Below are 13547 nucleotides of genomic sequence, written 5' to 3' on the forward strand. Positions count from 1 at the left end.
GTCGCCTCATCTGAGGAAGGATGTTCTTGCCATGGAGGGGGTGCAGCGGCGATTCACCAGGCTGATACCAGGAATGGCGGGAATGACCTATGAGGAGAGACTATGTAGTTTAGGGATGTACACACTGGAGTTTAGAAGATTGAGAGGGGACCTCATAGAAGTGTATAAAATTCTGACAGGTCTAGACAGACTGGATGCAGAAGGAATGTTTCCCTTGGCGGGTGAGAACAGAACTAGAGGACATAATTTAAGGATAAGGGCTAAACCATTTAGGACAGAGATGAGGGGGAATTTCTTCACTCAGAGAGTGGTGAACCTGTGGAACTCATTGCCACAGAGGGCAGTGTACGCCAGCTCATTAAATATATTTAAGAGGGAATTAGATATATTTCTACGGGCAAAAGGGGTTAAGGGTTACGGAGAGAAGGCGGGGACGGGATACTGAATTAAAGGATCAGCCATGATCTCATTGAATGGCGGAGCAGGCACGAAGGGCCGAATGGCCTACTCCTGCTCCTATCTTCTATGTATCTATGTATCTATGTATTACTGATGATCCCTTTAAATAACTTCCCTGGAGCCAGTTTCCTCGTGCTTCATGCCAGCTCTCCCTGTCACTGTTTACTGCAGGCGCTAAAGTAGGTGGCGACAATCAATTTTGCAGATCGGGCGGTCAGTGAGCGTTGCACACTCACTGACGTCACAATCCACCTGGCGCTGTGGCTCCCAGCAATAACTGTTAATGGCGACGTTGGATTCACCTCGCCCCGGTGATAATGCGCTAGCACCCCATTAGTGCCATCTGCTGGCGCTAAGGTACCGAATTTTTCCCCCAGAGACTTGGAACTGTTGAACTTCTGAATCAGACTGTGGTTAGCGTACAGTAAATTCAAGGATTCTACACTGCCTGTGAGGAGACAGCGCTACAGTGTTGTACCCCTTTCACCTTGCTTCACTGGGATTGAGGGATCATTGAATTTACAATGATATCTATATTGCGTTACCATTCACCTTATTATATCCTTTCTTTTTTGTTTCAATTAATTATTGTCTTTCAAAAATATATTACAATTACATCAAATTCCTTTGCTGTGCATGACCTAATCTGTGCTGAAATATCCCATACTATCCACTCCTAACTCAACCTACAAATAAACGTTTAAAATAACCACTAAATCAGAAAGTCAGTGAACTGTGGGGATTCTCGCATCCATAAAATAGGCTTGTGCGCTTGTAGTGTTACCAGACTTACTAAAGAATTGCCATGATGCACCTTAAAAGAAACATAATCACAAAAGCAGCCAGCAAGTGATTTCTGTTCTGATTCAATCTCACTTGAGATAATTTTTCTCATACCCAATTCAAAATTTATTTCCCCAGTGAGCGCTTGCTTGCTCTGGACTGAAACATGACCTACTGCACAAATTATGCTGGTGCTGCAGGCCTCAGGGTGAACAACAAACCCCTTGTACCATTAAGATGGACATTAGGAATAATAAGAATTTCACTGTCCCTTCCTGATCTCTCCGACTGCAGATAACCAACACACTGATTGACCATCAGACTCAGAAATACAAATCACGTTTATTAAGAATTAAGGTTGCCAGAAATTAAAGCAAGCAGCAGATTTCACTAGATTATAATACCTAAAGTACTGGAAAACAATCTTGCAGTTACAGACCCATCAATCTAATGAGGTGGCCCTGGTACCAGGTAGTCTCCCAGAAACCAGGCGAGCAGCTCACACACCTTCAAGGCAAAGACAAACTGCGAGAGTCTTACTGCAGGATTCCTGATGAGATGATTGTAAATGCCACAGGCAGGACGAGTGATGCGTTGCCCAGTGCTCAATATTGTATATTTCTATAATGAGGTTGGACTTTGTGTCTTTGTTATTTGTTAATCCACCCACATAAACAGAAGTCTGACAGCTCCCTTGGACTAAGCATTTACATACCTAGGGACATTGATCTGCTCAAATCTCTACCCCACTCCCTCACTGTGCAGGTGTCTCTCACCAGCCACTGGTGAGAATCATTGTAGATTCGCAAGTTCTGGAAATGGACAGATCGTTAACCTGTCACAAGGGATCAGATTTCATTAAATTTTGTCTTGGGAAAGTGTGAAATTATCCACTTTGGTAGGAAGAATGGAAAAGCAGAATAGGGCTTTGGTGAGACCACCCCTGGAGTACTGTGTACAGGTTTGGTCTCATTACCTAAGCAAGGATATACTCACCTTAGAGGTGGTGCAACGAAGGTTCACTACTCTGATTCCTGGGATGAGAGGGCTGTCCAATGAGGAGAGGTTGAATAGATTGGGTCTGTATTCTCTGGAGTTTAGAAGAATGAGAGGTGATCTCATGCAAACGTATAAGATTCTGAGGGGGATTGATGGGTAGATCCTGAGAAGCTGTTTCCCTTGGATGGGGAGTCTAGAACTAGGGGACATAGTCTCAGGATAAGGAGTCGGCCATTTAAGACTGAGATGAGGGGAAATTTCTTCGCTCAGAGGGTTGTGAATCTTTGGAATTCTCCACCCCAGAGGGCTGTGGATGTCCAGTCGATGAGTAGATTCAAGACTGAGATCGATAGATGTTTGGGCACTAAGGGAATCAAGGGATATGGGGATAATGTGGGTAGATGGAGTTGAGGTAGAAGTTCAGCCATGATCTTTTTGAATGGCGGAGAAGCTCGATGGGCCGTATGGTCGACTCCTGCTCCTATTTCTTATGTCCGTATGTTTACAGCATTGCTGTGTGTCCGAGGGTTAAGGGTTCAAGTTGGACCAGCCAGATCCTTTAATATGGTCGGAGCCCATTAGCTGCAAAGAGAGGACTGAGAAATTGGCCAAAAATGGGGAAGGGGTTGGTTTGTGTGCTGGTCTCGGCGCCCTGTGGCTCGATCAGAATTGGAACTCTGGCCTCGCTCACTCTAAAACGGTGAGCTGGGGACATTAGTCGGGTATCCCAATACATCTCGCCAGTCACAGCCTGACCAATCCCGAGAGCCTTCAACACGCAGCCGGCCCTGGGCAGGGGGTGGGGTAGAGGGGGAGGAGGGGGGTGGAGGGGGAGGAGGAAGGGCAGGTGGAGGTGGGGGGGTGGAGGGGGAGCTGGGAGGGGAAATGGGGCGGAGGGGGAGGAGGAAGGGCAGGTGGAGGTGGAGGGGGAGCTGGGGCAGAGGAGGAGCTATGAGGGGGAGATGGGACAGAAGTGGGGTCGGGGTGGAGGGGAAGCTGGGGGAGTGGAAGGTGGGAGTGGAGGGTGAGGTGGGAGCGGACGTAGAGTGAAAGGGAGTGAAAGTTGTGGGGCGGAGGGGGAGCAGGGAGGGACAGAGGGAGGTAGGGGAGGGGTGGGGCAGACACGGAAGGGAATGGACCTGGGCTGGTAGCTCGCCTGTCTAGGATCAGATTTCATGGAATCATACAATCATAGAATGATACAGCACAGAAGGAGGCCGTTCGGCCCATCATGTCTGTGCCAGCTCTTTGGTAGAGCTGTCCAATTAATCCCATTCCCCCACTCTTTCCCCTGTAATTTTTTTCCCTTGAAGTATTTATCCAATTTGTTTTAGAACGTTACTATTGAATCTGCTTCCACCGCCCTTTCAGGCAGTGCTGTCCAGATCACAACAACTCGCTGCGTAAAAAAATGTCTCCTCATGTCGCCTCTGGTTCTTTTGCCAGGGAGGTGGGGTGGAGTGATTGAGTAATTTAATTTGAGTGAACCAAAGGCCACAGCCTTTTCTGTCTACACTCTGAATGCTGCAGAGAGCAGGAACTGTTGAAAACCCACTACATCCCTCACAGGAGGAGGAGGCATTGCACGGTTTCCAAATGGCACTGCGAGTTTGAGATTCCCGGAGCAGCTTTGCTCCAATGGGTCTGAGCTGGAGGGATGTGAGGAAGCAGAACCCGCTGGTGTACAAACACTGCACTGGCACTTTTCAACATTCCGCAAAACTGGATCTGGTTCACCACAGTACAGGACAATAGGGACATTCTACCACGTGGGTCTTTGCATTGCTGGATTAAGATAAAGGGGCAAAACTGAGTGTCCAGTGGGCTTTGGGACAGTTCCAATCAGGAGAGGAGGGAGGGAGAGCCCTGGCCACACACCCACCATACCGACACCAGCTCAGGGCTGCTTGCCGATTGTACATGTACTGAACATTTAAATATAGATTCACTTTCCACTTAGCACTGACTGTAACGATAAGCAAAATAGCATTATGGTGATTTTTCACAGATGGAGGAATGTTTGGAACTGCACGGCCAATCATGCCATGCTCCAGTTACAGAGGCCACGACACAGTCTTCATCTGCATTATTATTTGGCTGTCCACTCTCCCAAAACCTGAATGAGAAAAGAGATGAATAGAACAGAATGAATGGACTGTTGGACACTAAGTTTCGTGCAAGGACCCTTTCTAATGTGAGGGTGGCCCTACGTCCCCATTTTCCTGGATGAGGGACTGTGTCCTCAGGCAGACAACCTCCCTGGAAGAGTCCCTGGTTCAGGAAACTCATCCCCAAATACGCACGGGTTCAAATCAGGAGCCACGTGACCACGAGCTGCAATGCGGTTGGTCAATAAAGTGGGCGGGGCTGTGTGGCAGGGCAGATTCTGATTGGTGAGATGGGTGTCAATCTCCTGTTTTCAACCAGTAGAACGGGTGGACTTACTGAGGGACTTTACTTTATGCAGAGATTGCGCTCTGTGGCCCCGTATTACGCATGCTCCGCCCCCCCACCCCTTCAACTCCTAACCCCCTGACCCCCGACCCCCCCACCCCCACCAGATCCCCGGATCGTCCTGCGGAATTCGGTTGAAGAGAAATTGGTCCTGGAGGCAAAATGTCCGAGTAGTGGGGGGCCGCTGGTAACCAGACTAATGAGCGTCGGCTGGAGCCGGGCCATGTGGATGTCCCGGGTGCCCGGATGGTGTGGGCGAGTGTCAGACCGTGAGGGGGGGGAGGAGCCCGTGATTGCGGCCGGCAGATGCTGTGAACAGCAGCCACATTATTCAGGCGGAAAGATCTAGCGCTGCATTTTGCCGATTCAGAATAACCAAAAAGTTTTGCCTCGCTAAGCTGCTCAACCTACATTTTCCATCCTGGCTACTTTGCTGTTCTCCCACCCTGTGTGCCCCAGATTCAATTTAGAAAATATGGTCACCCTTTCTAATGTACACACTGCCACAAGAGTTTCCACAATAAACCGATGGTTCAACATTTAACAGAGTCATTGTAACCTCTATAACAGTACGATCATGATTCAACACATGGCCAGGGAATTTGCTGTGTCTATCAGCTGGTACAAACATCCATTTATTAAGTTGCTGCCATTTTGTGCACTGCACTAATGTAAGGTGACTTCTTCTTTCCACTCACACATGAAGTTCTACTGACGGCCAAATGGTGGACAGATTAACACACAGAGCCAAGCTTCTTAATCAACAATTAACTGGGTTCATTCTGAATTACTCAGGCTAGGCTTCATTCCCACACTGCAGGAATGATGTTTGTTCAAGTGTGGAAGCAATGGGAAAAGGCAGAAAGTGACCTCAAATAGCCAGGCACAGCATGAGGGCCAGCCTATTTCACTAACCTGTCTCTCTAAGTCTTTCTCTGTCCTCCTCGCTGTTTGCAAAACCTGCTACTTTAGTGTGGTCAGAAACTTTTAAGATTGTTCTCCCTGTACCCAAGTTAAAATGTAAACATGGCTTTGGGTCTTATTGCCGTAACTCGGCCCGATACCAACGTATTCATGAGGCTCTGCCCGAGTCACGTAGGCACCTCAGTCGCTTATTAAACCAGCGATGGGAAGATGGTGGTGGGGCAGAAAACCAGAGGCAAATCTCCCGCTTTGATTTTAACTCCCGCACCGTCCAGTATCCGCTGGGCGGAGCGAGTTAAGATCCTCCTTAGATCAACAATGATAAATATTTAAACAGGAGATGGAAATGATACAAAGCAAGTACATTCCAGGAAGAGAAGAGGGAAGCTGAAATGTTATTGAAAATAGACAAGACTATTTGCTGACTCAACATGTTAATGAAGTAACCAGGAACAATCATGTATTAGACCTTGTGTTCAGTAGTGAGCTTGATCTCGTATTGGATCTCCATGTGGGGGAACAGCTGGGCAAAAGTGACCACAACATTATACAGTTTCAATTGGCTGGTAGAACTAAAGGTACTGAGAATCAACAACTCGTAAGCGATTTCAGAAGAGCAACTTTCACTAAATGGCAGATGATTTGGAACGTGTTAATTGGCTAACCCTACTGGGCGGTGATGAGACCGATGTAGAATACAAATAGAAAGTTTTTAAGAACAAGATTAAAAACTATGGAAGACAAAAATGTACCCAAGGTCAAAAGAAGGGAATGTGGTAAGGAAAAGCCAAGGTGGCTGACTGGTCATGTACAAAGACAAATAAGATGTACAAAAATATTTCTATAAATTAAAGGCATCTAATACTCAACTAAACAGAGTTGAGTATAAGGAAGAGCCAGAGATACAAAGGCTGCTATTAGATCAGCTGAAAGGCTAATGGGAAAAGGATCGCCGACATTTGTGGATGTAATGGGAAAAGCTTTTTCAGTTATGTGAAGACTCGCAGATCTGTCAAAGACTGTATTGGGCCATTGAAGGATGTTCAAGGACAGGTTACGAAGGACTCACTGGGCATGGCGTAAATATTAAATGAGAACTTTGCATCGGCCTTCTCTCTTGAAGACGATGCTGAACTACTCGAATTGAATGATTTTAATAATAAAACTAGTCATATTAAAATAGATGAACATAGGCCTAGAAATTCATTGACGCCACTTTTGGGGCGCTAAAGTGGGGCGTCCGCTAAAGTTTGCGGCCGCCGCCAAATCTATGCCACTTCTCCGATATTCATTAGCTTCGCCCTACTAGTTCGGGCGAGCGCTAAAACTGCTGCTGGACGCCTCTCTTTGGTCGCTAAGCCGGAGGTGGTGATTGATAGCGCCGAGGCCGGGCGCAGCGCAGGTGCGGCCATCTCGTGATTGACAGCAGACACCCTGGCGCCGGCCAGCTCTTAAGGGGGATGGGTCGACTGTGTCTGCTGCCACGCCCTGGATAGTGGAGCCCTCCAGCTAGGCCTGAACACTGCTGCTGGACCCAAATAGCGCCTGAAGACATGGAGAAGGCCCGTGAACGTGCGCAGCGCTTCTCAGAGCGTGATCTGAGTGTGCTGCTTGCTGCTGTGGAGAAGAGGCGCCATGTTTTGTACCCGGACAATGGCAAGAAGGCGATGGTCCGCGTCTACAGGAGAGCCTGGAGGCATGTCGCCAGCAAGCTGTCAGCCAACAGCGACGTCCCCAGGACCGGTGCCCAATGCCGCAAAAAGTTAAATGACCTCACACGCATTGTCAGGGTGAGTACCCTTTCCAATGACCTCCTCATCCTTGCATGTGCACCTCACATTATGGGCAAAGGGACCTGAAAGCTCTAATGGCCAGCCTTCATCCAGCAGCTATGGGACAGGCATGAGCATCAATTGCACATTCTGCACTTAACACACTGGCCAAGCTATTCCACCATGGGAGGCAGTGCACACCAGATCACGGCGACACACTGGCCAGGCTATTCCACCATGGGAGGCAGTGCACACCAGATCATGGCGACACACTGGCCAGGCTATTCCACCATGGGAGGCAGTGCACACCAGATCATGGCGACACACTGGCCAAGCTATTCCACCATGGGAGGCAGTGCACACAAGATCACGGCGACACACTGTACTTAGAGGCCGTCCTTTCTCTTGCAGGCCAAGCTGGCGAATAATCGCAAGAGCCGGACTGCGACCGGGGGAGGCCGACCCCATATCCAGCCACTCACCGACCTGCAACATCGCGTGGAGCGCCTCATGGGTGGCCGGGTGATTGGGCCCGTTGCATGTGGAGATGCCGACCCTGTTCTGGGCACCAATGGTAAGGACATCACCTTTTGCACCTCTCTCGTCCCACTTGTGCATCAGATCTACATCCTTTGCCACTGTCCGACCAATGCGCTGAATGCCACCACTCATGCATCCCGCACTGACGCCCTCTCCTCACTCTAAAGCTACTCTTGTGCCTTCCTGCTTTCAGATGGTTAAGAGGAGGTCCCTCAACTTGCCAGTGACAGACCCTCCGAGGAGGAGCAGGAGGAGGAGCAAGAGGAAGGCGGCCCATCAGGGGAACCCTCAGCCACGGCCACCCAGGCCAATGTAGGGGACACGTCTTCCCTGGAGGGCAGCGTGGCGGAAGTGTCGAAGGGGAGGGGAGCTCCTGGGACCTGCGTGCTGCAGAAAGGCGGGAGGTGGGTGGAAGCTCGGCGGTCTTCTCCCCAGAGGGGGGATGCGTCGGAGAGGAGTCCAATTGCTGGGCCCAGCGGCCTCCAGCAACGCAGGATGGGTCGGCCAGCTCGGCGGCCTTCTCCCCAGAGGGAGAGTCCGGCCTCCAGTCAGGAGATGCTCTTCGCCGAGGAGATGGAACGCCTCGAAGACTTGTCCGCGGACTCGGAGCGCCGGCACACGGAGCTCATGGCGGCAGTGGCACGGTTGCCTGAGTCCATCGATTCCCTCTCTCGGAGTGTGGCTGAGTTCGGGCCCTTAGAGGCCACCAGTCGGGCGGAATACCGGGCAGATCTGTCAGCGACTGGCCAGGTGATCAGTGGTGCCATCCAGTCACTGGCTGCTCTGCTGCGGTCAGTGAACAGGTCAACATGGGCACTCACTGCTGCCACACTCGCTGTGTCAGCCAGGCATCGCCAGGGCACCCGGCGCACTGCAGCAGCACAGCGGTCTGTCCCTCGGCAGATTGGTGCGCATGCTGCAGTGCTGGCCCGGGCGACTGCCAGTGTCTCAGGCGACCAGCGAGCACCTGCCATCCGCCAGCTTGCCGCCATTCCTCCAGCCGCCACTGCCACTCCCCCAGTGGAGCTGCCAGGAGCTGCTGCAGCGACTGATGCTGGCCAGCCACAGCTGCAGCAATCAACAGCCGCCCGCTCGACGGCCAGACCTCGACTAGGCCGACCCCCAAGGGCTTCTGCCGTCACGACATGTGCCCCTCAGGAGCCTGCCCCCAGCCTTGCAGCAGCCAATGGCCTTACTTTGAGGTGGAGCAGCAGGGCGGGCAGGGGCCACCCAAAGATGGCCAAGGCATCGCCCTAGCGGGCCAAATAGTCGAATGTGTGGCCATTTGTGTTTGTTTCTTGAGGCCGAGAATTGGATGTTTGTTTTTTGAAGGCCGATGATGTGATGTTTGTTTTTGACAAAGGCCGAGAATGACGGCCATTTTAGTTGCCCTATTTTGTTAATCCTCTCCAGGTTGTGGGAGCGAGTAATGTGTTTGAGTGTTTTTTGGGGGTTTCGTCTGTTTTTGGTTTTCATGTGGGAAGGGCCCAGAGTTTGTACAATAAAGCATTTCATTTATTCACATTGTCCATGTTTGATCTTTGAAGTGTTTGTTGCCTTAACCGGCTGAGGGCTTGCGGAGCGGCTGCAATCATGTTCTATCATTGGCACAAGCCATTCCCTGACAGGGGGCCTAGAAGTGACGTTCAATAAGCCGCCGACGGGCGGCCCTTGGACCTTGTGCGTCCCTCCTGGGCTGGTACTCCTCGTCCTCGTCGTCCTCATGCTCCTCCTGCTCCTCCTCCTGAGGTGGTGGTCCAACGTGAGGTGGCAGTGCCTGAGTCCTGCGGATAGTCAGGTTGTGCAGCATGCAGCAAACAACGACGAATTGGGAGACTCGATCCTGCGAATACTGGAGGGCTCCCCCGGAGCGATCGAGACAGCGGAACCGTTGCTTGAGCACGCCGATTGTTTGTTCTATGAGGTTCCTCGTCGCTTGATGGCTCTCGTTGTATGCCTCTTCAGCAGGGGTCGTGGGCGTGCGGAGCGGGGTCATGAGCCAGGTACACAAAGGATAGCCTTTGTCCCCGATAAGCCATCCTCTTGGGGGAGGCTGTGCCTGGAACATGTCAGCCACAGTTGTCTGTCGCAGGATAAAGGCATCGTGGCTGCTGCCTGGAAAGCGGGCATTGACAGCTAGGATGCGCTGCCTGTGGTCACACACCAGCTGTACATTGAAGGAATGGTAGCCCTTCCGGTTGCGGTAATCCTCGGCATGCTCAAGAGGTGTCCGCAAAGCCACATGCGTGCAGTCAATGGCGCCCTGCACCATGGGGAAGCCCGCTATTCTTGCAAACCCCACTGCACGCTGCTGCTGCTTGTCCAGGGTCATGGGGAAGGAGATGAATTGATGTCTCCTTCTGAAAAGGGCTTCGGTCACCTGGCGGATGCAGCAATGCACGGCGAACTGGGAGATGTTAGCGATGTCCCCAGTAGCGGATTGGAAGGAGCCGGAGGCATAGAAGTTGAGAGCCACCGTCACCTTCACTGCCACCGACAGAGACGTCCTGCGCATCAGCTGTGGCTGCAGATCTCTCTGAAGCAGCTGGCAGATGTCTGCAACCACCTCCCTTCGGAATCGCAGCCTCCTAACACACATCGCGGCAGACATGGTCAGATAGGAGGTCTGCTGGCGGTATACCCTGCGTGGGTAAGGCCTCAGTTGGCGACGCCTGTTGCCCCCTCTGCGTCTAGCCAGGGCTGTCACTCTCTCACGGCGTCTGTAAGCCCTTCTGGCATAAGGCTGAAATTCAGCGTTGCCACCCAATGCAGCCCCCATTATATGCTGGCAAACACTGAGCTCTGAATGAAGGCAAAGATAATTGGTAAGCTCTGGCCTGAGCCAAAAATACCTGTCCAAGTGTTGGTCCAAACCAGTAAACTCTCCTCCTTGGTCTCTGTCCAAAAAACCGTTGCACAAGAGTGAATGCTGCAAAATGGCTGGCCTTTATACTGCTGGGTAAGTGCCCTTTAATTTGCGCTCCCCGCGGCCCGGCTGGCCTGTGTACCGTTCCACGTCACAGTCGCTCGGGCCGCCCGGCGCACAATGGGCCGGCGCGAGTGAAGTTCCGGTTTGGGGCGCACAAAGGGCGTTGCACTATTAAATGACGTCATGATCTGCGCGCGCAGCAGGGCGCGCGCGCTAAGACTTTGCGCCGGCGCTAAATGTGTCCTGAAGTTGGGGAGAGGCGCAGATCGCGCTGTGCCCGGGCGATAAGCGCCTAGCGCTCGAGATCTACTCCTCCTAAGGCGCTAACGGCTGGCACGCCCAACTGAATTTCTAGGCCATAGTGTTTTAGGTAGAATTAAGAACTTGAACATAGATCGAGCAGCCAAGCAAGATAATATTCAGCCAAGGGTCTTCAGGGAGATGGGACACGTGCTGTGTGAGCCCGTAGCCTGTATTTTTAATAGCTCACTGCACTCTGGATGGTTCCTGTAGACTGGAAGGAGGCTAATATAGTCCCCATCTTTAAAAAAGTTGACAAGACGGACACAGGTAACTATCGGCCTGTTAGTTTAACATCAGCAATAGGAAAGATGCTTGAGGGAATGATTAGGGATGCAATATATGATTGCTTGGATAGAGAGGGTCATTTTAGGGTCACCCAACATGGTTTCATAAAAAGGAGGTCCTGTTTTACAAATCTGATTGTATTTTTTGAAGAAGTCATGAAGATGGTGGACGAGGGAAGCCCAGTAGACATTACCTACTTAGACTTCCAAAAAGGGTTTGATAAGGTACCATCCAAGAGGCTTCTCTACAAGATTGAAGCCTCTGGTATTAGTGGTAATATATTGAGCTGGATTGAGAACGGGATGGAAGGACGTAGGCAGAAAGTAGTTATAGATGGATCTGGATCTGTTTGTTCACCAGTGGTGTCCCACTGGGATCAGTATTGGAACCATTGCTCTTCACTTTTTATTAATGATCTGGATGTAGGTGGTGGGGCACGATCTGCAAATTTGCAGATGATACCAAGATCTGTGCAAGTGTTCAGACTGTAGATTATGTTCGTCTGCTTCAGACGGTTCTTAATGTGTTGGGAGATTGGGCTCATGACTGGCAAATTATGTTTAATTTGGAAAAGTGCATTGTTATGCGTGTGGATGGGGCGAATGCTCAACATACATATACCCTTCAGGGAAATGCATTAAAGAAGGCGGAGAAAGAAAAAGATCTGGGCATTCTCGTGCATACAGCTCTAAATGTATATGAGCAATGCCGTGAAGCGCTAGCTAGAGTGAATAGAGTGTTGGGGTGCATTCATACAACAACTGCGTATAAGATGAGGCCTACTATTTTGTCCTTGTGCAAGACCTTGACCAGGCCTCACAAGGAATCCAGTTTTGGTCTCCTCACATTGTGGGTGATATTGAGGCTTTGGAGAGGGTGCAGAGGAGGGCCTCTAGACTAATTCCCTGTATAAAGCATCTTAGTGATCAAGATAGGCTAAAAGATTTGGGACTCTACACTTTAGAGGAGCGAGACTTAGAGGTGGACTGATTGAGGTTTATAAGATGATGAAGGGAATAGATTGTGTTCCAGCTGACATTTGTGCCAATTAAACAGGTTTGGCAAGACCAGGAGTCACAATTTTAAGTTGTACAAGGCCAGATCTAGGTTAGATGTCAGGAGGTGGTTCATTTCCCAGAGAATAGGGGACCTCTGGGACAGGCTGCCAGCTCGTGCGTTGTTTGACGTTGATTCACTGAATTCCTTCAAGCGAGAGCTGGACCTGTTCCTGGGTGGAGCGGAGATCACCTCTTACAAAAGGTAGGTGCTGCTGGGAATTCAAGGCCAGTGATCTCCAGGATTAGTTTCGATCACCTACATGGGTAGGAGAGGAAATTCCCAGATTTTTTCCCTCCAAATTGGCCTGGAGTTTATCGCCTCTCCCAGGAGATCACATGGGTTCGGGTGAGGTGGGGAGTGTATATATTGTGACACACAAGGTATCGCAATTGTGTGAGCCAGGCTGGATGGACCAGCAGGCCTTTACCTCTCCATCATTGCTCATATGTTCGTAAGTGTATCGAAAACTGGGGTCCAAACTATATAGGGCACAATTTCAAAGTTTGCAGATGGTCATCAATGACCTTCCCTCCAACATAAGTTCAGAAATGGGGATGTTCGCTGATGACTGCACAGTGTTCAGTGGCATTCACAACTCCTCAGATAATGAAGCAGTCCATGCCCACATGCAACAAGACCTGGACGACGTTTAGGCTTGGGCTGATAAGTGGTGGGTAACATTCGCACCATAGAAGTGCCAGGCAATGACTATCTCCAACAAGTAAGAGGCTAACCACTGCCCCTTGACATTCAGTGGCATTACCATCGCCGAATCCCCCACCATCAACATCCTTGGGGTCACTATTGTCCAGAAACTTAACTGGACCAGCCACATAAATACTGTGGCAACAAGAGCAGGTCAGAGGCTAGGTATTCTGTGGCGAGTGTCTCACTTCCTGACTCCCCAAAGCCTTTCTGCCATCTACAAGGCACAAGGTGTTTTATAAGTATATTAAGGGCAAGAGAATAACCAGGGAAAGAGTAGGGCCCATTAGGGACCAAAGTGGCAATCTGTGTGTAGAGCCGGAAGATGCGGGTGA

At 50.5% G+C, this 13547-nt stretch overlaps 1 protein-coding gene across 1 annotated transcript in view; it reads right to left on the bottom strand.

Annotated features, from left to right (window-relative positions):
• Positions 1–1564: 1564 nt before the first annotated feature.
• Positions 1565–13547, bottom strand: part of LOC147097564 (uncharacterized) — a 67061-nt gene continuing 55078 nt past the window's right edge. Inside the window, exon 13 of the mRNA XM_085971407.1 lies at positions 1565–4357. Within this exon, the coding sequence (XP_085827533.1) occupies positions 4231–4357 (127 nt within the window). The 3' untranslated portion in view covers positions 1565–4230. The remainder of the gene's footprint in view (positions 4358–13547) is intronic.

The sequence above is a fragment of the Somniosus microcephalus genome, chromosome 31 (assembly GCF_052327205.1).
Source record: "Somniosus microcephalus isolate GS21.2 chromosome 31, FLI_Smic_1.0, whole genome shotgun sequence".
In the NCBI taxonomy this organism is placed as follows: Eukaryota; Metazoa; Chordata; class Chondrichthyes; order Squaliformes; family Somniosidae; genus Somniosus; species Somniosus microcephalus.